This window comes from Marmota monax, unplaced genomic scaffold (assembly GCF_021218885.2).
Source record: "Marmota monax isolate L192 unplaced genomic scaffold, Marmota_monax_Labrador192_F-V1.1 WCK01_AAM20220418_F8-fsc00019, whole genome shotgun sequence".
Lineage (NCBI taxonomy): Eukaryota > Metazoa > Chordata > Mammalia > Rodentia > Sciuridae > Marmota > Marmota monax.
In genome coordinates, this window is record NW_026695242.1 from 17606194 (window position 1) to 17629344 (window position 23151).

At 37.7% G+C, this 23151-nt stretch overlaps 1 protein-coding gene across 33 annotated transcripts in view; it reads left to right on the forward strand.

Moving 5' to 3' along the window:
* Ank3 (ankyrin 3) overlaps positions 1-23151 on the forward strand; it is a 639364-nt gene that overhangs the window by 490206 nt on the left and 126007 nt on the right. For 29 of the 33 annotated variants that reach the window (XM_058577999.1, XM_058578003.1, XM_058578025.1 and 26 more), the window contains 7 exons: positions 990-1088; positions 1375-1473; positions 7510-7707; positions 12153-12251; positions 20081-20179; positions 20268-20366; positions 20847-20942. In XM_058577999.1, coding sequence (XP_058433982.1) covers positions 990-1088; positions 1375-1473; positions 7510-7707; positions 12153-12251; positions 20081-20179; positions 20268-20366; positions 20847-20942 — 789 coding nt within the window. The remainder of the gene's footprint in view (positions 1-989; positions 1089-1374; positions 1474-7509; positions 7708-12152; positions 12252-20080; positions 20180-20267; positions 20367-20846; positions 20943-23151) is intronic. The other 4 variants (XM_058578006.1, XM_058578014.1, XM_058578015.1 and 1 more) reach the window with 1 other exon arrangement.

Sequence of the window (23151 nt, forward strand, 5' to 3'; positions counted from 1 at the left end):
CAAAATTGGAGCTCATTTTTCTTGTGATACTACATAAACTTAGCAAGTGTAATAGCAAGATGAATGGTCTATGGTGTATGTGAAAAAACTTGCAATACATGCTGCAGTCTTTTATTTGGATGCAGATAAGGATTAATGTGAAATCAATGCAGAAGATAATTACAAATACTTAGAAAACCATCTGAATAAATGATAACTACCTCAAACTTTAACTCCCAGGATTCTTTTGGCCTCTTAAATAGAGTTAAGATGCAAGTTCCTGGATCTCATTTCATATGTGAATCAGAATAATGGGTGATGGGTTTGGAGTGCCCCTGACCTTCCACCATATCAGCCGCCCATTGGCTCTTATTTGCTGCAGTCTCATGGGTCATATATGTTGATAACCCTCCAATTCCTGATGCTTGCTCCAGACCCACCCTAATGGTGCATGCTAACTAACTGGTTGATTGATAGATGGAAGAATAGAAGAGCAATACAAATTATTAACATCCAGTGTCATTACTCAGTTCATCTATAGTGACAAATGTGAAAGATTTCCGTTGCCTACTCCTAAAGAGTGGAGCATGATAAGGAAATTATGTGTATTCATAGAGCAAGTTCCCAATCAGGTGATGTGAGATTACAAGAGGCTCAGACTTGGGGTGGATTTTCCCAAACTCTCCAACTTGGATCTGGGTCCCCATAAACCTATTCTTCCCACAATGTAAAGCCCCCAAATGGCCATAGAATAACTCCAGATTCAGCTCCCCACCTTCTCCCTGATGAGGTACCTGATTAGTTCCAAAATTAGTGGAATGTTATGGTTTAGTCAGTAGAGGAAGAAAGATTCTCTTGTTGGGTGTTCCTCTTCTCCCAGGTACTTGTCTTATAATCTTGATTCTTACATAGAGATTTAACGTCATCATCACTAGAATACTTTTTCAGTTACAGAAAAACAATGGCCTATGTAATTTCTGTTGTTCTTTATTTTTTTTTTACTTTTTTAGAAAGGATTTACTCCTCTTCATGTGGCAGCAAAATACGGGAAGCTTGAAGTAGCCAATCTCCTGTTACAAAAAAGTGCATCTCCAGATGCTGCTGGGAAGGTATGAGGTCAACAGCCACTTGTACCAGAACACTTCCACTGATAACAAAAAAGCACTTGCTAATATTACCCAAAGGCCAACTAGATGACAACTAAATTATATTTAAGTCCCAGTAGGATGAAGAATTCTCGGGAAATGGGTGAATGTTTGGTCCAAGTATTATGGAAGTGGAATATAAACTACAACTTATGTTATATCCATTCTAATCCCATTTCCTAAATGTAGACCTGGACTCTCCTATTAATACACTTTTGACCCTGGTTGTTGTTTCTGCACGTGTTTTCAGAGCGGACTAACTCCACTGCATGTAGCTGCACATTATGATAATCAGAAGGTGGCCCTTCTGCTTTTGGACCAAGGAGCCTCACCTCATGCAGCAGCAAAGGTACCTGTAACTCACACCAGGAAGAGGAGGATACACAATATCTATCTGTGTGCACATTGAGTTTCATTCGCTCTCACCATAGCACCCATCTCATTTGGAAATCGCTTAAAAATCACAGAAATAGAAGCTCCTAGGAAATTGGTGCCTTCGGCTATTTAGTCAATTAATGTGGTAGATGCTCAATAAATATTTACGTGTCAGTTGATTTCCCTTGGAAATCCAGAACATCCTGAATCCTGGGGAAGAAAAGAAGTTGGAGTTTTCAGCCAGATTAAAAACATAAGCACAGCCTGAGGTGACACAGTAAGAAAGTTCCAATTTGTCAAAATTATAAAATACATACTCTTTTTCTAGCAATAAAACATTGCTATCAAGTTGCTTGTGTTTCATGAGAGGAGTTGGAAGGTTCTGCATGTGTGTTTTTATTATCACTAGAAGGAATCCTCATTATTAGGGCATTTTGAAGAGTAGACATCTTAGATTTCTGATGAAAAAGAATATAGTGTATGTAGCCATTTTATTATTCTGGTATTCTGATTTGAGTGGCTAATCATAAAGCAGAGTTTATTTAAAGATGAATTAATAGAGTGCTACTGGATTAGTATATTCCGCATTACTGAGCAGATGATTATGATCAGAGAATGCTTAAATAATGCAAACCATAATTTATCTTTAATTTATAGCTTTTTTATTGGTACATTATAATTATACATAATAGTGGTATTCATTGTTACATATTCATACATGCATATAACATAATTTGGTTAATTTCATTCCCAGTTCCTCCCCCTTTTCCTCCCCTCCACAAACTACATTTTAAATATTACCTATTTCTTTTACTACATCCTGTTGGTTGAAAACCCTTTAATTATCCTAATGCTTTTTGCCTCTTTGTTTTACCATTTCATTTTGGAGGAATTTCTATACTCGCCTTTAAATTTAATGTTTAGATCAAATCAATTGTATACACAGGTAACTAACCTGTTCTAGGTTACTTTAGATACTTTAAGAAAGTTCTAGTGACTTTCTCCATATGGAAAATATGAGTGTTTCTCCTCAGAATATTTTTCGTGCTTTTTTTTTCTTTTTTGCTACTTAAACATTAAGCCACATCCCCACCTCTTTTTATTTCTTTTATTGTGAGACAGGGTCTAAGTTGATCAGTGTCTCACTAAGTTGCTGAGGTTGGCTCTGAACTTTCAATCCTCCTGCCTCAGCCTCTTGTCCCACTGGGATTATAGGCATGTGCCACCACACCAGGTTTCCTTCATTCTTAAATCATTTTCTGCCTCATCCCCTCCAGAACCATACCCACTGAAATAAATTCAAAGCAAACCTCCTGAAACCTGATTTTTGTCTATATGTGACCCCTACCATATATTTGGTCTGTTATGAAAAAAGTTTATCAAGCCCTGCTAAGCCTTAATAAAACTTTATCTTGAAAAGAAAAAAAAAACATTATTCACAGGGCCAAGAGATGGAAAGAGCCCAAGTGTCCATCAGTGCATGAATAAATAAAAATGTGGGCCATGTATGTGTAAACCCACACATGTGAGTATGTGCACATACACACAATGGAATATTATTCAGTCTTAGGACAAATATTGTATGATTTTACTTTTGTGGTACATAGAATAGTCACATTTAGAGACAGCAGTAGAATAGTGGTTGTCAGAGATAGGTGGAAGGAGTAAATGAAAGTTAGATTAAATGAATACCAAGTTTCAGTTTAGAAAAATGGAGAAGTTCTGCAAATGGGTAGTGATGATAGTTGGAAAACAGTATGAAGGTGCTTATCAACACCAATCTATACACTTAAAAATGCTTTAAATGTGAAATTTTGTTATATATATTTTACCATAATTTTTTAAAACATTTTTTGAGATGCTTGGGATCAAATCCAAGGCCTTGCACATGTAAGAAGCTACCACTGAGCCACATCCAAAGCCTTACCATAATTTTAAAGAATTTAATGGTTGTCCATTTAATTTCAATATCCCAATGCATGCAGGCTCCTTGCCTTGTAAGTAACCTCAGAGTTTTGAAAGGTAACAAGTAACTATCACTCACATGGGAGTAATGTTGGTACAACTAGTGCCAAGCAGTTTATAGCTGACAAAAGTTATGTGTGACAAAATGAATCCAATCCATCTTTCTGTCCACGAATAACTCTTACACAGGTTAATAGTTGGTATCATTTGTAGTTGATTCCAGCTTTACATTTGTCAGGTAAGATTTGGTATTCATGGTTCCATATTTGCAAAACATCTTTTGACAAAGAGTTAAAGAGCAGTTCTTTAAATAACTCCTTATAACATTCCATTAGCCTCAGGCATATATTTTATAGTCAATTAAACACAGGCTTTTAAATAGGACATTGATTCTCTTTCCTATTGCACAGTTGCCTTGCAAGAGCCTGTGTAATGCCATCTCTGGCACACATCCAACCATCCCCATCTTCTAAGGCAGTGGTACTGGTCAGGGATTTATTCTAGACTTTGTTCCTGAGCAAAGGTAGTCAGTCGTATCAGGGATTGGCTTTGTCTGCTAGGAAGAAAACAAAACTTAAAAAAAAAAAAAAAAAAACTCCCGATTCCATTATTTTAATAATGAGGAGGAGCCTGATGAGGCTCCATATTTCTCGTGTCATGAAGAGTCAGGAGGTAGGCAAGGCAGTTGTTGATGCTGGTTTAGTTGTTTGTTCAGGCAAATTCCTCCTGTTTTTGTTTTGTTTTGTTTGGGGTCCTTTCTTTTAGAGGTGGCTACAGCACAGGCTGCCAGCAGCAAGGCAACAGGCAGAAGGAAAGTCAGCACAGCAGGGCTTTCTCAGAAACTCCACCCACCCCTTTCCTACATCTCATTGGTCACTTCTATTTGCAAGGAAAGCTGGGAAATGTAGTTTGTTAGCTGGATACCCTGCCAGATGTTCCTTCACTAAAGGGAGGAGAATGAAATGAGACTAGGCAGTCTTTACTCCAGAGAAGCTCTTTTGGGCAGTGATGAGAAGTGAGGGACAAAGCCTCAAGAGAGCATGATTACCATGTGGGTGTCTCCTCTTCCTTAGATCACATCCTCTGTCTTTTAGAGCATGCAATACATTCTTACTTTTCTTCCCTTCTTTAAAATTGCCAATGTGTTTTCTTACTCCCATATATTCTATAAATATGATGTGATTTAGGTAAAATAAAGTAGATGGGCTGCTGTAATCCAGACAGTTTTAGCCAGATCAGTTTCATGAGACAGGAAACTGTGCTGGAAAGAATATTGGCTTGAGTTCAGGCATAACCTGGACACTAATTACGGAAGAGACAGTGAGCTTTATTGTTATTTGTCAGATTTCTATTAGATAAAATATGCAAAATGTCTATGGATATAGGTAAGAATATTTATGAAAAAATATTGGAAAAAAATATAAAAACTATGTATTACTTTGATGATTTAAAATTACATTTGTTTTAATTGTGAGATGCAAAGGTACACATGACAAGTCTTTTGTCTCCTACATCAAGAGGAAAGAAATAGAGACTAAGATTATTCTGTAATTGAATCTCTTCCTATTTTACTTATCCAGTTAATGCATCTTCTTCATTTAATGTGGCAAGTAAAACCATTTTACTTTCCATAAAATAGAAAGAATTTAGATAATTTAGGAAGAAAATTTATAGGTCTCAGAGAAACTTCATTATTTGAAAATATTTCTTTAGTCATTCTGAGATAATTTCCCATTCTAAAATAACGCCATGAATCATTTTTCCCTTGTTCTGTACTTTCCTTTGTGTCTCAGATAAGGAACTCAGGATAAAATCCTAAGCAATAGTAAGGAACTTGTCTGAACTGGCATACATTACAGAGATACTAGAGCACCCCTTTATAATAGGTCCTGGTCCTAGGACTTTTTAGTAACAGAGAAGACTGTCATACCTGAGAGGATATGCCTTTCCTCAGTTAGGTATTGAGAAGTGACTAACCCGAAGGTTGTGTCTGTCATAAAAGCAAAAAGAAATAAGATTCTGGATAAGAAGCTAACTTTTGTCTGGACCTTGCCTTTACCTCTCTAATTTGCTTTGTGAATCTTCTACGTTGTGGAGGATGGTGAAACAGCTCACCCCTCCTATTTCTCATTGTGTTGTTGGCTTCACTCCAGATCTCTGCATTGGACTCTGCAGGCACTGGTCTCTGAAGGGTGTGTCTGAGCAGAGGGCCAAATGCTTCCCAGGGCAGCTGGGGTTTACAGATGGCACGAGGTCAGACTAAAAATAGGGATATAAAGTGTTCTTCTACACTGGCTTATCCAGTTTGGCAGAGACTGGTTTCAGAAGAGTCTAGCAGTAACATTTCCACTTTCCATTTCCATTTTATATGGTCAGATTCAAGTTCATATCGAAATGTAATCTTGCATTTCCCTTAAATGACTGTGAACTAGGGCAAAGAACCCAGAGCTTTCTCGGGTCAGGAGCCTTTAGAGTTTCCTGAGGTGTGGCTAATTAACAATTTATCAAAAGAATTGTGGTTGACTGTAGCTGAGTATCAGGGCTCAGCCAAGAGAAGGAAGCCACGATGTTAGGAAAGCTATTATACACTTGATTCAAATTCTGAAGATTACTTTCTTCATTTAATCAATATGTACCAGTTATTGTGGGCTGCTGGAGGTACAGTCAGGTCCAAAACAATATGTGCCCATCACAGATTTATATTTTAGGAAATATAGGCTCATACATAAACAAAAGAATGTCATTGAATGTCCCCAAGACTAATTATAGTCAGATTGAGGGCCTGATTATTGGGGTTTGGACAGTGGAAAAATATAGAAGACTTCATTGAGGGCATGGCCTTTGTGCTTCACTTTCAACCGTTAGATACTGGCCTCATGAGCATGTTGGGGAAAAGTATTCTTGATACAGTAAGTTAAGGCAGAAAACATGAGACTGTATTTGGTTAAAGACCTGCAGGATGACCAGTCTGACTAAAACAGAGCATAGAGTCTGGAGTTTTGTGAAAGAGGAAATCAGATAGGGAAACAAGTAGATTGTAGCATCTTGACTACCTTGAAAATATCAAATTGCCACTTATAACCAATACATGGTGTCTTAGTCCTTTTGGTGCTACTATAGCAGGATACCTGAGACTGGGAATTTTATAAAGAAAAGATTTATGTTTTACAGTTCTAGAGGCTGGAAAGGCCAAAGTAGAGGGATCCATGCCTGTTGAGGAGCCTTCTTGCTGTTTCATCTTGTGGCAGAAAGCAAACGCGCAAGACAGAAACAAACTGATCTCGTTCTATTATCAAACACCCACTTCTGGAGAAAACAGTATTAAGCCATTCATGGGAGCAGAGCCCTTGTGACCTAATCACTACTTAATGGTCCCACTTCTCAACATTGTTGCATTGAGAATTTAATTTCTAATACATGAATTTTGGAGGATGTATTCAAATTATACTAGGTGGCCATTTAAGGAAAGGATTTGGGGAATGAAATTTTGAATGGCTCTCAGCATGCCTCAATGATATCATATTGCTTGTTGTTTCCCAGTAGGGATGCATCCTATTCCTAATTTAAATAAAGTAAGCAAGCTGGAAACAGTGGCACACACCAGTAATCCCAGCAACTTGTGAGGCTGAAGCAGGAGGATCACAAGTTTGGGGCCAGCCTCAGACACAGTCAAATAAAAAATAAAAATTGCTGGTGATGTGGCTCAGTGATAGAGTACCCCGGGTTCAATCCCTAGTGCCAAATAAATAAAGTAAGTAAGTATTGAGCACCTTCTAACCTAACTACCTATAAGAGGGAAATCTGTATTCCTTTTGAAAACCCACAGTACCCTCTTTTGATAAACTGTCTATATAATGTTATCCCTTCTTAGGAACAGAGGAGACAGGAGAGTGCTACATTACTGACACCACTTGATTTAATAGTATTTGCTTACTTAATTATAAATTTTAAAGCAGTCAAAAACCACTAGAAAGGGAAGTATGCTATTTGAAAATGCATTTTTATCTTGTTACTGGGAATGTAACCAAGTGATTCTTGTTGACAGAATGGTTATACGCCGCTGCACATTGCTGCCAAAAAGAACCAGATGGACATAGCGACAACTCTGCTGGAATATGGTGCTGATGCCAACGCAGTTACCCGGCAAGGAATTGCTTCTGTCCATCTCGCAGCTCAGGAAGGGCACGTGGACATGGTATCGCTGCTCCTCAGTAGAAATGCAAATGTGAACCTGAGCAATAAGGTAACTTTTCTCTTGCCCTACAAATCATACAATACAGAATTTCACTCCTCAGAAAAAATCTTAAATGTTTATGAAAAATCTGGGTCAAACAGAATGTGTGAGGTGTGATATTGCACAGAGATGTTTACTAAAGTGTTATTTACCATAGCAAAAACTTGAAAACAGTCTATTTAAATAATAGAATGGCAAATAAACAATCATTTAATTATAGTATGTATGTACGTGGCTCTACAATAGGAAGAACCATCAAAATAAGGTCCACAAAGTTTTTGTAATAATATGAGAAGTTTTTGATTCTGTTAATTCAAAGTGGAACGTTGTTACTTCATTGGAACATTGCAAATAAGGAATTGGAAATTGTAGCTTGTTGCTTTATTTCGCAAACATTTGAGGGGCTTTTTTTCCTTGACTGTCTGTTTTAAGTCTTAAGTTAGAGAAATTGGAAACATTGCTGTCTTTAGTAAGTTCATTTTAATAAAAGAAATTCAAAGTAGCTATTTTAGTGAATACATAGGAAGTCCTTAGCTTACAAGTCTAGTGTTTGTTTAAAAATTGGCTGGTTCCATAGTTTAGCTGTTGTGTTCAGCACCTTTTAAGAAGAAAATGGATTATCTCCAGTTGGGAAAAAGGTCACTCTGTGCTAACCTGAATTTGTCCAACACTATAATTTAACAAATTCTAGGGGCTGGGGTTGTGGCTCAGGGGTAGAGTGCTTGCCTAGCATGCACGAGATTCTGGGTTCGATCCTTGGAACAACGTAAATATGTAAAAATAAAGATATTGTGTCCACCTAAAACTTAAGAATAAATATTTGAAAAAAAAAATTAACAAATTCTGTAAGCCAAAATTCATACATAGGTGACCAGAGAAAACCTTTTTTAGTTTTAGCAACTTGAAAAATCCTTTTTGATTTTCTGATTATTGAACAATCACATTCTTTAATTTTGTTCTAGTGTAGGGATTTGATTTTCTAACATTTTCCTTTTGGAAATGTTCCTTTTAGGATGTATGTCTCAATATAATGGGAATCACAAACCAATTTCAAAGTCATGATCATTAGGATTAGTTTGTGTTTTTTAATTTTGTAAGTTTTATATACCAATTTATAGATCAGCCTTATAATATTTTGCTGCACAATTCAACTTGTCTTGATGACAAGGCATTGCCTTTCTCAAATTGAAGTACATTCTGTCATCTACCAGATTTTATTTTTTTCCTGTGAGCCCAGAATATTGCATTTTATTCATTCTAGCAGAGACAATCATCTAGCATCTTATCACGTTAAAAGTGGCTATTTTTAGTAGATTTCATATCAAACTAGTATAACTGGCTTTTTGCTTTAAAATCCTTTATTCAACTCGCCTTATATTCACCCTAAAGTCATATGTTGTTTTTAGGCTGAAAAGATTTTAGGGGGGAAATTATTCATGTTTCATTTAGTAGACTAGAAAGTGGCAACAGAATTCTGACGATCAAAAGACATGGATAGTAAATCATGAGAAATGAGCAAATCTGGAGAATTCTGTCTGCCTTCTTGAATAAAAGATGCCTAGGCAGAGGTGTTGCTAAGGAGAGTTTAGAATATCAGTGGGCTTCTCACTAGCTTGTTGGACAAACTTCATGATTCCTAGACTGTACATACCAAAAGACGACATTTGAAAATCTGCATCCTTTGTCGGTTGTAATTTTCTATATAAAGTACAGGTTGGCTATTCCTATCCAAAATGCTTGGGACCAAAGGTGATTTAAATTTCAAATTTTTTCAGAGTTGGAATATTTTCTCATATATAATTATAATGAGGTATCTTGAGGATAGGACCAAAGTCTAAATACAAAATTCAGTTGTGTTTCATGTGTACTTTATACACAGTCAATCTTATAGAATGCTTTTAATAATTGCGTAAATGGAACAAAGTTGGTGTATGAAAGTTGCAGGGCCTATTCCCTTGGGAATACCAAATCAACTGTGTTGCACATCTACATTTTTATTGACCAGTCATGTGAAGTCTGAGTGGAATTTTCCACGTGTCATGTTGTGTCATGTCAGTACTCTTAGTATAAGAGTTTTGGATTCGGGAGCATGTAGGATTTTTGGATTAGGGATGTTCAGCCTGTATTCAGTCTTCCCAGATGTGAAAACAGAAAAGCAGCATGAGTTTATCATTGGATAAGGAGCCCTCTGACAGTTTTTCTGTTAGTTTTCCGGGAGCTGTCAGTTTTTTAAGCATCAATTCATCACTGTACCATCCATTCCCCTCACCCCTACTCTTCCCACCTAACACTAGACTTTACTTCATTGCTAAAATATAACCATTAAAAGAAAGATTTAGATTTTATGAAAATTTATTGTCAAGACCATTTATTAATTTTACTTATTTCCTTCCTTACTCATAATAAGCAGTCTCCCAGTGGTTTTAAGGAAAAGAGATCTTGAATGCCAAGTTATCACTGAAGTGCTAATGTTTAATTTGACTCAGTTTTGCTGTTTCCTATTTTCCCATTCAGGTTTTACTAACCACAAATACCTGTATTTTTATATAACCAAAAGAATATTAAAGTTGTTGCTGTTCTAAGTTGTCATTTTCTCTCTTTTAAATAAATGCCATTTTTAAAATGAGCAGTGATAGAAACTCCATAAAAGATTAACAGGTGACTTCAGAATGGGAACAGACTATTATAACCTTCATGCTATTTTTATTAATCTTTTTAACCAAAACCATTAAGATAAAAATGTCTAGTTTTTTGCCAAAAGAGGCTTGTTTGCTCCTGCAATTTAATAAATTAATGCTAGATTGGATGCCAGATCCCAAACACTGGTTCCATAAAGATGGAAAGTACATTCTTGACTCAACAAGCTAACAGTGGCTTGAGGAAGACAGACCAAAAAAACCTAAAACAAATAATGGAGAAATATAATGTCCTTAATAGGAGTGAGCATATAGGAGTTGTTCATACAAATATTAGAATTTGGCCATTTAGTGATATGGGAGAAGGACAAAGTTGGGCTTGTCTCTGTGGCCAAAGCAGAGAGTGGGCACCCCTTGTGAGCAGCATGAATACAGGCAGGAGAATGTAGGGCATGTGGCCAGAACACATTGCCCCGTCTTGGCTGAGAAGCACTCAGGAAGGTATATTCAAAGTTTTGAAGGGTCTAAAACTTAGAATAGATGACCATGCCGCTTTTACAAAATGTTATGGCTGAAAATAATATTACCACTAAAGTAGAACATGGAACATTGTTCTATGATGATGTCAGTGTTTGGGTGGTGCCCATTTTGGCCTCAGTGTATTTTTCTTGGATTTCAAGTGAATACATGGGTCCTCCTTTCATATTTCCCCCCTATTCAGTTGTGTGAGCATCCTCCAAAGTTCCATAAACATCATTAAAAAATCACAAGCAAATGATTGAGTCTGATAATTTTTCTAATGGAATAGTGACTCCTGAATAAATAATGTTGTGCATCTAGAGGGCTCTGTATTACTTCCAGAAGCTGCTTTTGATTCACTTCTTTCCCCTGACAGGTAGGACAGGCTGAAGTTTTCATTGCATAGATATGAAAGGGGGAAAAGAAGGTTTCAGACTCGAGATGTTAACATCGGTGCCTATAATATATGAAAGAAAGCAATCTGAAAGCACTTATATCAACTTAATTTCTCTCAAATATTGTTCATGAAAAAAATCCTTTATAATTACAGATATTTAAAAAAAAAAAAAAAACAGAATACATACAGTCTTAGCAATTTTTTTCCTTGGTCATCGGAACAACCATGTAATCTGCAGATTCCCTGGTAGGGTCAGTTTCAAATTAAATCCTCATTAAATCCATATGCCATCTAAATTACCTGGGAATCCTTATTATCCACCATTTACGTTACATTTCCCAGATGATCTGTCCTACTCAGAAGCAGCATACCGAAAATATTCATCAGGTTTTGGCTAATAATAGAGAAGAAATATTATCGTCACATGTCAACATTTATTATTTTAATAATTTTTGCCAAGCTAGTACTATTGGTAATGAATTAAAACTCCTGCAGAATTTTGTTTTTGAAAAGTTTCTAATATTTGGAGGTGAACACAATGGGTGTGGGGGGGAAATGGCACAATGTCTGGGATTTGCTTTTAAATACTGCTACAGAGAAATGAGAAGAAAAGGGGAATGAATGAAGAAAATGTAGGAAAATATTGATACATGCTGAGTCAGTATGCAAACCTGACTCCATCACTTGGCTTGTGGGAGTGCTTGGACTCTTTCATGAAGCCTACAGACAACAGTGCTGCCCCGGGGCTCATGCGGCATGGTGTATGAGTTTACTGTATACATGTTTTTGAATACAGGAATTATAGGTTTCCTATTCTAGAATTTACAAGCTGATTCTCAAACATGGCCGTGTGTACTGCCTTCCTTCCTATGAGATGACTGTGCACTTGGATTCTTTTGCAGAGCGGTCTCACCCCACTCCATTTGGCTGCTCAAGAAGACAGAGTGAATGTGGCCGAGGTCCTTGTAAACCAAGGAGCACATGTGGATGCCCAGACAAAGGTACAGCCTCTCTCCTTTTCCTAGGCCAAGAGAATATATCCATTCAACATGACAGTGTCTCCAGTATGGAAGCCACCACAGTTGAATAGGAGGAAAAGCACTTTCAATCTTTTTATTTATTTATTTATTTATTTTTTGGTATCAGAAATTGAACTCAGGGCACTAAACCACTGAGCCACATCCCCTGCCCCTTTTAACTTTTTATTTTGAGACAGCATCTCACTCAGTTGCTTAGGACTTTGCTAAATTGCTGAGACTGGCTTTGAACTTGTGATCCTCCTGCCTCAGCCTCCTGAGCTGTTGGGATTATAGGCATGTGCCACCCCACCCAGCTCAATCAGATCTTTTATACATTAGTATTTCAAATGTACATTTATGCAAGGAATACCAAAGTCTCTGGTTATAGTATCTCGGACCCTTTTGTCTTTAATGGCCTGAGTATTCTGTTAGCTGCATGTTGGTGTCCCTGTGTTAATACTAGTGAGCTTGTTACTTCACAGCTGTCCTTCCAAGGCAGCTGAATGTGAACAAAGTTTGTATCTTTCTTAGGTTTTGTGACACACAAATAGAAAATCTTGTCATTTAATTTTTTTATCATGATTTATGAAAAATAGTAAATTAAGGCTCATTGTATTACTCACTTGCCAAATTCCTTATGTCTGTGTAGTTATGTGTGTGCTCTCTTGCACGTTTGCATGTTTTCTCTCTGACAAAATAACTCTTTAAAAAAAAAAAATCCTGAGTAATCTCATATAATGTCACAGTTCAAACACAGATAAGAAAATGGATGTTTTGTGTTACCATTAAAGACATGACTTTAAATTAATCTCGTTTCTCTGAACATTTTCTTAAGATGCTTAGTTTTGTTACCTCTTCATATCAGATTTGTTTTATCTACTTCAAAATGTAATTCTTTCTTTCTTTTCGGGTATGGTGGCATGTTCCTGTAATCCCAGCAATTTGGGAGGCTGAGGGAGGAGGATCACAGGTTTGAGCCACCCCACCCCTTAGCAACTTAGACATTGTCTCAAAATAAAAATAAAGAATACAAAAACGGCTAAGGATGTAGCTCAGTGGTAAAGTGCCCCTAAGTTCAATCCCCAGTACCAAAATTGTATATATATATATATATATATATATATATATATATATATGTGTGTGTGTGTGTGTGTGTGTGTGTGTGTGTGTATACACACACACATACACACATTTCTTAATATGTTGCATGTTTGACACAAATAGAATGCTTATTAAATATTGTAAATAAGATCATTTTTCTGTATAGAGAGGTTCTGAGTTGTGTGGGCATTTTGAAGATGTCAATAATACAAAAGTACCACAAAGAATGAACCAAGTAAAAAGGTATTGCAGACTTCAAAATTGGGCTAATTTAGCTTGTTTTCTTTATTTTCTTGAATACTTTCATCAAGAAAGAATTCTCTACATTAGAAATTTGCAGCTTTATGGTAAATGTATTCATGTATTAATTCTGTATTGTTTTATTCACACACAGAACACACACACACACAGACTTAAATATTTTATTGTTACCTCTCCCTTTACAGATGTGAAATTATCAGAGTCAAGGTCAAGTTTTTCAATGTTTTTGTGCCCCGGCCTATCCAAGGGATGTAGCCAAAGTCAGTCAGAAAGCCTGTGAGGTGGGGTGGAGACAGCCCTGCACCCCTTCTGTTCTGAGTTGGTAGACATCAGGTGGCTGCCAGGGTTTCCTTCTAAGCCACCCAACCTGGGTCACCGTTGGTAATCGTTTTTGTTCTTGGGATGATATTTTGAAGCATGTATCTTTCACTGCCCTTTACAAACTGCCTCACTTGAGAAAGCATCTGTCTTTTACGAAAACCTTTTCCTTTCCTTTTTTCCCTTTTTTCTCTCAGGAAAGATCACAGACATGAAAAGGAAGGGAGTTCCATACTTAGAGTAGAGCAGAGGGCATAGAGTTGGGGTTCTTGCACTTGCTGTTTGACTTTGTGGATAGAATTGATTATATCTTATAAGCTTTCAAATTTCACTGGTAAAGAAGACATCTCCCACCAGCCTGCAGGCAGGATAGAGAGCATTCAATTCATGAAATAATAATAATAACAGTGAAGATATCAGGGTTTTCTCTTGTGAGAAGAAGATGAGAAAGTCCTGGTCACAGCTCTTGCAGCACTCCCACTGGTTTGCTGACCTTTTATACTCATCCCCCTTTGCTTTTAAAGTTCAGCAAGTCAGTTCAGACCGAATTGTGCTGCCACCCACAGAGTGTCATAGTCAGTGTTGTTTGGCTGAGATAAGGCCCATTGCTTTTCTTTTCTTTTTGTGCTGGCGATTGAATCCAGGGGCACTTTGTCACTACGTTGCTTAGGGCCTAAGTTGCTGAAGCTGACCTCAAACTTGGGATCCTCCTGCCTCAGCCTCCTGAGTTGCAGGAACTACAGGCCTGTGCCTCTGTGCCCAGCTTTATTTCTCTTGCCTTTTGAAGCTATAATATCCTGAAATTTTTTATTTACACCACCCCTGAAAGATGTTGATTTCACTGTTTAAAAACATGAAAAGTTTTGAGGGCTTATTTGAGTACATTTTGCATTCATTTTTAGAGCTCCTGTGAATTGCCAAATTCTTACCTCAGTGTTTGTAAACCTCCAGCCCTTACAGAATTCACAGTCTAGAAAGGGAGACACATAGTAATAATAAAAACAATATAATAATGATGAAAATTACTACCTATTTTCTCTGTGCCAGCTACTAGTCCGAGTGCTTTATATGTATCACTTTGTTTAATCCTTATAATTACACTATGGGATTGCTAAAGTTTGAGTCCCTGTCTTATAGATAAGGAAACAGAGGCACAAAATCATGAATTACTTATATAAGCTAATTGGTACAAAGCCTGATTTCAGGGAGATATGTAAAATTTTAGAAAATAGATAGCAAACTGAGTTTTTGAAATCAGGTAGATTGGAGAACACAGGATAACTACATAGCTGGTTCAGTATCACAGGAACATGAGAAAAAAATTGGAGGTTAAGTCCTAGGCAAGGGATGGAGGCAGTTAATGCACCAGGATAAGCAGTTTAGCTTTTATTCTGTTGTGCTAGGAAGCCGCTAAAGGTTTCAAACAGAATGGTGATGAGATCAGCAGTCTGGTTTACAAAGATCCTGGGCAACAATGCTAGGAATAAGCTGATGAAAGAGCTGAGAACAGGGCTAGTCCTGCTAGAGCTGAGGTCAAGTGAAAAAAGCCTCAGTTAAGAGGCAAATGGAAAGTTGACCAACACGAACAGTATTTTGGAAACCCTAAGACAGACAAATAGTAAAACTTGGGGACTGAGCAAAAGTGAGACACTCAGGGCGAATCTCATGATCTGACTAGTGATACTGGGTGATCCCTAGTACTACTTCACCAGGCAGGGAATACAGCAGGAGAAGTCAGCAGGGGAAAGAGGAATGAGCTCAGAATTGGATTAGGTTGAACTGTAGACTATGTAGGGCCATCTAGATAGAAAAACCCAACAAGTGACTAAAATATCAATCACAGGAATGATGGCCAGACTGAAGACCCAGACTCAGGGACCATCAGCTAAAATGAGTCAGCTGAAGTTGTAGGTAGAGATGTGATCATTGAGCAGACCAAAGACAAAGCCCTGGGTCAGCGGCATTGGGTAGAAGAGGTGGAAGAGAGGCTGTCATGGGGTAACCCAGGAAAGACAGGATATCAATGCCCAGTTATATAAGACATCAAGGTGAGTGTTTTGGGTAGGAGAAGGATGAATCCTGTGCATGGAATTGGCATCAAGAGCATCAAGAATGAAAAGTTTTTGGTTGGTTGGTTAATTGGTTAGTTGATTTTGTACCTGGGATTGAATCCAGGGGTGTTCAACCACTGAACTACATCCCCAGCCCCCCCCCCTTTTTTTTTGTTTTGAGATTAGGTCTTTCTAAGTTGCTGAGGGCCTTACTAAGTTGCTGAGGCTAGCTATGAACTTGTGATTCTCCTGCCTCAGCCTCCTGAGTCGCAGGGATTATAGACATGCGCCACTGCACCCAGCTAGGAAGCAGTTTTGACTGCAGTGGTTGAGTTGGTGAGATGGGGAAGGATGAGAGGGAATGGTGAATGAAGAAGGGCCCCCTCACGTACCAAGAAGCTTAATTATAGGAGGATAGAGATGTAGAAAAGAGAAGCATTTGAAAGGAGTGCTTTTTGTTCCAAATACTGGGAATGTGTATATAGGTCCGTAAGCTAAGAGGAAAGTACCAAGAGGAAAAAAAAAAAAAAATTTAACAGAATTATATGGGGTATCAGAAATGGGATGGGCAGGTTAGACATGACAGTTTGCTTATTTTTTCTTATCATTATGAAAATATTATTTCACAGTATTTAATAATTCTAAGATCTCATAGTTCCCCCATCCCAGTTTATTTCACACTCAGTTTTGAGATGAATAATAAAGGAAAAAATCATAGGAGAAAACTTATTAGGCTGTTTGAGAATTTCAGCTATACTTCCCTTAGGAAATGAAGTATTGAGAGTTTATTTAGAGAGGGTTTGTTTCTAAAGAAAAAAACTCTCCTTCATTACTAAATGCACTTATCTAATTTCAGTTACACTGAACTAAAATTATGAACTTTATAAAAAATTTTAGTCTTCATGTGTATAAGCATGTGTATGTGCAAATATTTTTCCATACTGTAAATCACATTTAAGGCTCTGTGCATACTAGGCAAGTGCCCTGCCATTGAGTCACACCCCAATGCCCTCAAGTAATATTTAATGTAAAGTGATAATAGAAAAATATCCCTTTAAACAGCATCAGTACTTTAAATTATATTAAAATACCACATTTTTAAAAACTGGGTAGTATTTGTAATTGTGGGGTGTGTGGTTACCCAGGAAGATGACACTAAGTGCAAGGAATTCAGGCAAAGCACCGACTCCTAGAGACTGACGCACAGGTTTTAGGAGAGGAAGGAGAAAGAGGTTGCCCACTCCCTCTCTCAAGTCTCGAGTTGGGGCAGAGAGAGTTCCTAATTATTACTAAATAAGATATTGTAACAAGATAATATAGATTGGAAATATCAGCCAGAATGTTCCATCTGAGCCTGTTTTCTGTTGCTACACAATACAACCATCCCATTCAACAAGAAGACACAGTCTTTCCTCTGGATCTTTTCCTGTTTCCTTTCTTTTGATCATTTATTTACCAAGGTTTAAAATATTTATTGGGTACTATTATATGCCACCCACTAGTTGAGGCAGGAGATGATCATAGCTAATGCCATATGCCAAATACTGTGTCTGTCAGCATATTAAGACAATACTATAAGAAAGCTGATGTTATCAGATTCCATTTGACAGTGCATGAGCCAGCACAGAGAGGTGCAATGACTCGCCCAAAGTCACACAGTGAGTAAGTGGCAAAGCTGGATTCCAAGTACGTGCTCTGCCTCCAGAGTCCACACACTCAGCCGTAGCGCTGCTCCACTCCTTCATTTCACTGGTTGAAGCTGCAGCCTGATCAGTAATAGATGTCAACATCCACCACTTGGTAATCAATAGAGGGGAAAGTGAAAGAAAATTATTAAAGACTGTGAGGTGCATTTTGCAGGGTTTTATATATCCCTACTCAGGTTTGCCCCAAAAAAGAAAAGGTTTTATTTCAGAGTATAATGATAATCATAAGTGAGGTAGCACTGGACAAAGAGGCAAAATTGCTCAAGAAAGGCTGGGCACAGTGGCCCATGCCTGTAATCCTAGCGACTTGGGAGTCTGAGGCAGGAGGATCGAAAGTTCAAAGCCAGCCTCAGCAATGGCAAGGCTCTAAGTAATTCAACAAGACCCTGTCTCTAAATAAAATACAACAATAGGGCTGGGGATGTGGCTCAGTGGTCAAGTGCCCCTGAGTTCAATCCGTGGTATTAAAAAAAAAAAATTCTCAAGAAAGAACAGTTGGTCTTTTCCAACATTTATTACTGCTAGGTGGAAAGGATTTCTCAAATCACATCTCTCCCGGTGTATCCATACAAGGTACCATCTTATATGGGAATGGCAACCCCTACCCACAGTGAATCCTTCTTGACCAGGCACACACATCTTTAATAAAATGCTCCTTTAGTTTTTATGGAATAGTAAAAATACTAGTCTACCAGAGCACAGTGAACAGGGAAAGAATAGAAAATGAGATCAAAGATTAATAGAAGGGGGGCAGGGGAGGCAGGGGAGACCTAAATCAGGTAAGTCCTAATAGTCAGTATAATGGCAAGGTTTTACCAAGAGATAGGAAGCTTTGAGAATAAATACAAGTTGTTTGTTGAAATATTTAAAGCGATTCAATTCTCAACAAATCTAATGCATTTAACACACCAGCCTTTGGAAATTGTAACATGTTACTTAAGCAAGTAGTCTAAAAACTTGGAGAGCTCTTGAATATTTAGATTTTTCAAATATTATCAATATTGTTTTGACCTCTTAACACTGAGCTTGAGAATAAAGTTACTTCAGTTAAACTAATTGTACTTAGAAATGATTGCACAAACTACATTCAAATCTCCCTTACCAAGCAGCATTCTGATCATAGGTGCACCATCTGATTCCTCAGTTCCAAGAAAGAAGAACCCTGCAAAGTAGGCAAGCAATTCTGATCACCAAAAAATGGATATCCTCAGTCATGCATGAAGTGGCTTTGGGGTGATAAGCGCATCTCATACTATGTGGTTATGGTGCACTTGCTGGGGAGAGTCTGGGCAGCAAGAGGGCACTCACAGGTTGGTTTGGGGAGGGAGTTTGATCAGAGGCAGGTCTACAGGGCAGCACATCCCTCGTGGGTTATCCTCACCTTTGGCTATGGCTGTGGTCTGGGCATCCTCTTTTAAAATTTAAAGTAATGCATTTGTGGGGCCACCATAAAGGCACATGCCATCATATGTGAGATTCAGACCCTTGAAAATATGAACCTTTCTCCTTTAATTACTGCTTAGAAATGTTGCAATAAAAGGTTCATGTTCTGTCTTTCCGTGAGCTGGTTCTTCCTGTGTCATGAACAGAGATTGAACAGGGTCCCTGAAATTCTGTAGTGGTCTCTCTTACAATGATTGTCACCATCTAGAAAAGGATCCAGAATATCCTTATTTTTTTTTTTCAAATAATTATATAGATTTTCTTTGCACACACACACAGGGAGGGAGAGAATGAAAGAATGAACTTATAACCCTCCCCTCCCACACCCCATCCTGGGTTACTCATCTGAGAAAAGATGGTTGCTTTGTCTAAATCGGTGATTTTCACACTGTGAAACTCAAGTGAAGACACTGGGAAACTTGAACTAGAGCAGATACACCTAGATCAAGTTCAAACTTCTCCAGCTACCAGCACTCAGAGCAGTCTCTTCCTCATTAGTGTTTCTGTGACTCTATCTCCATCATGCCTTCTGAACATCCTCAACCTTGCCTTATCATTTAGACTTTTTTTTTCCTAGATTTTAAACATTTGGAGAGTAGTCTGGGGTGCCCATAAAACACTCTCTGACTCTTGCCAGGCAGTGAGTGGGTTAGCCTGTCTTGAACAGTTATTACAAGATGAAAATGAACTAATACAAGTGAGAACACTGGGGAAAACTAAGTAACTATTTTTATGTGAAGTGGTATTGTTACTTATAATTACAACTAGCTCTGAGAATGATCAAGTGTAAATTTTTTTATAGAGAGATGAGAAAAAAAAATTTTTTTCCGCTCAAGAAAAGGCTAAATAGTAATTTTGCTTCTATTTAGGATAGCTGTTACTAAAAGTGTACTTATGCTGTTTCTTTTTGGAAAAAAAAATATAATTACAGATGGGATACACACCACTACATGTGGGCTGCCACTACGGAAACATCAAGATTGTTAATTTCCTTCTCCAGCATTCTGCAAAAGTCAATGCCAAAACAAAGGTAAGCTCCCTTCTCCTTCCTTTCCACCAAAGTTGTTTATTTTGTATCTGAGAATGTAAGAGTCATTTATTCCATCTTTCTTCCACAGAATGGGTATACGCCATTACATCAAGCAGCTCAACAGGGACATACACATATAATAAATGTCTTGCTTCAGAACAATGCCTCTCCCAATGAACTCACTGTGGTAAGCTTCACGCCAGTGTAAGGGAAGGAGGAGGAGATAGTGCGACCTGGACTCTTTCATATTTTTCATTGAATACACATGTTGCTTTTTCTATTGATAGGCATAAACAGCATTCAGAAGAATAATTGAAAAAGGGCAATACTCATATTGTTGCGAACTATTCAGAGAGAGATCTAATTAGTGTTTCACACTTTAAAACTATTAATTGTGCTGCCATCTAATAGGAAGTACATATGTAAGAAAAAGAAATGGGTCTGTTTCACTGATTGCTTACTGAGGACATTGCTCTTGGATTCCATGTGTAGCTGCCCAGACTTGGCCAATGAGTAGAAACAGGTTAAGTGGGTTTTGTGTAAGGTATGTCTCTAACAAAGCCAAACAATGGATAGGTGTGATAAGACACTCACCTTCACATTTTGTGTAGGCAAAACGTGCGGAAGGAGGCTTGTTAATTCTTTGTCTGTGTTCTCCCATTGCCAGAATGGGAATACCGCCCTTGCCATTGCCCGGCGCCTTGGGTACATCTCAGTGGTTGACACCCTGAAGGTAGTGACAGAAGAGACCATGACCACGACTGTAAGTAGTGAAAACAGAACCTTGTTCCCCTGGAAGCCAGTTCTCAGGCTAGAGTTTTACTGGGCTTTTCTAAGATGAACTTTCATTGTGCCATTCAGACGAAGTGCCATGTTTCTAATTGTTATCTCATTGTTGGCAGTCAGGATACCAAAACTCTCATTCCTGATATGAACAAAACTCTGAAATGTTAAAAATACCTTTTTAAAAGTTGCACAACACCAGGCTTGATGGCACATGCCTTTAAGCCTGGCCACTTGGGAGGCTGAGGCAGGAGGATCAGAGGTTTGAAGCCGGCCTCAGCAACTTTGTGAGGCCAGAAGCAACATAGTAAGATCCTGTCTCAAAATAAAGAAGTCTGGGGATGTAGCTCAGTGGTAAAGCACTATTGGGTTCAGTCCCCAATACCAAAAATAGAAGTTTCCTAAAGGGCTGAGATGTCGTTTAATATGCAAATAATATATGATTACATATTGTTTTTAAAAATTGTATATTTTTTAAACAATTACAGTTAGGATCAAAATTGGTTTTGATTACCATTCTCTCTATTCTTTGTCCACTTCAGCTTTTATAGGAAACAATAATACAATGTTTTGTTAAATTTTAAAGTAACTCTTCAGCAGGAGATTCTATTGCATCAGATACACTTTAATAAGCTGCAGCCTCTAGAATAAATCTTTTCACTTTAACCCCATCTGGAACCTCTGAACTGCATTAGGATTTGATAACTTTGGAACCAAGGGCAGATACTATTCCATGTCCGAAGCTTATTTGAGTTATTCCTGACTCTATGACTTAACACGTAGCCTAGAGATGAAGGCTGTACAATGTAATTTGAGGATTCTGGAATATTTCTGGTTATCAGTTCATAGGAATTCCTTTCTATCACCTCCCAACTTGAAGGGAAGTATAGTTGGTTCATCCAAATCATTTTGTGTACATGGTGCTTTATATTAAAAAGCCATAGCCTAGGAGTGTCTGTAGCTACTGTAGATTGAGTGATTTGGCAATGTACAGGCTTTAGAAATTAAAAAATAAGCCTGTTGCTCATAAGAGAGAAACTGTACAGTTTATAAGAAGGAAAACAGTTATTTTAAAGGACTTACAGCAGGGGTTATCAACCAGGATACATTTCCAACTTCAAGATGTAGTTTATCTAAGTAATAAATTCCCATATGTTGATTCATACACTTCTTGAGTATTTCATCTTCTTCTAACATGTTATTAAACTCTCAAGTAAAAGAGTTTAAACAAACAATGTTTATTAGCCTTAATTTTATAGATATTCCATGTAGCTCTCTGTAGGATGGGGAAGGAGGGAGGAGGAAGACAAGCTATTTAACAATGACCAAGTGTCACTATGCTATATAAGATTTAAAGTCATTGCAATAAATATGACTGCTAGTTCAGTATGAGGAATTGAAAGTAGTAAAAATTGTTCAAAATGAAAATCTTATTCTATTAAATTACTTACCCACTAACAAAATACAAAATGTTTCTTTAATAAAGAACAAAAGCTTTAAGAGAATGTAGAGTTATAGATAAAATAAAGCTATAGCTTTAGAAAATCTTCTGAAAGGTAGAGAAAGGTTCTAAGGGGAACGCAGGTTCCCCTTAGAAGCTGTAACATGCAGAGAGGAGTGCCATTCCACTTTGTGTCATCAGGAGACTTGATTGGTAAATTTCTGTGAGAGAAAGACACTGTGCATGCTAACAGGAAAGGTCCAATTTGCCTAAGGAAGAAAACAAGGCTTCCACCAGAGGAACTGCTCACATTGATTAGAAAGGCCATCACAGTCTTTAAGGCTTAGTCCAGCACCGCGGTATTTGAGACTTTATCTTATAAACTAAGACACCACCTTATCAGACCAGCTTTAGCACTTACATGTCAACTAACTTACAGCTGATGCAGTCTAGATTAGTGTCTTTAATCTTAAACTAGTAAACATAGACTGACCTCCACCACAGGCGCCATCTTCCCGCAGCTACATACTGGCTCCTTGGGGTCATTGCCTCTTATAAGAATACTTTAGTCTTTCCAAACCTTGAAAACAACAATGCCTCATCCAGGAGAATAACATATGATGTGGCAGTTCTGAGAAAGATGCTTTAGTAAATGAGGTCACAATCATGACAGCATAACAAACTGAATGGAGAGAAACTGAACATTAGAAAATGTGATTCCTATCTTTTTTTTTTTGGAGGGGACGAT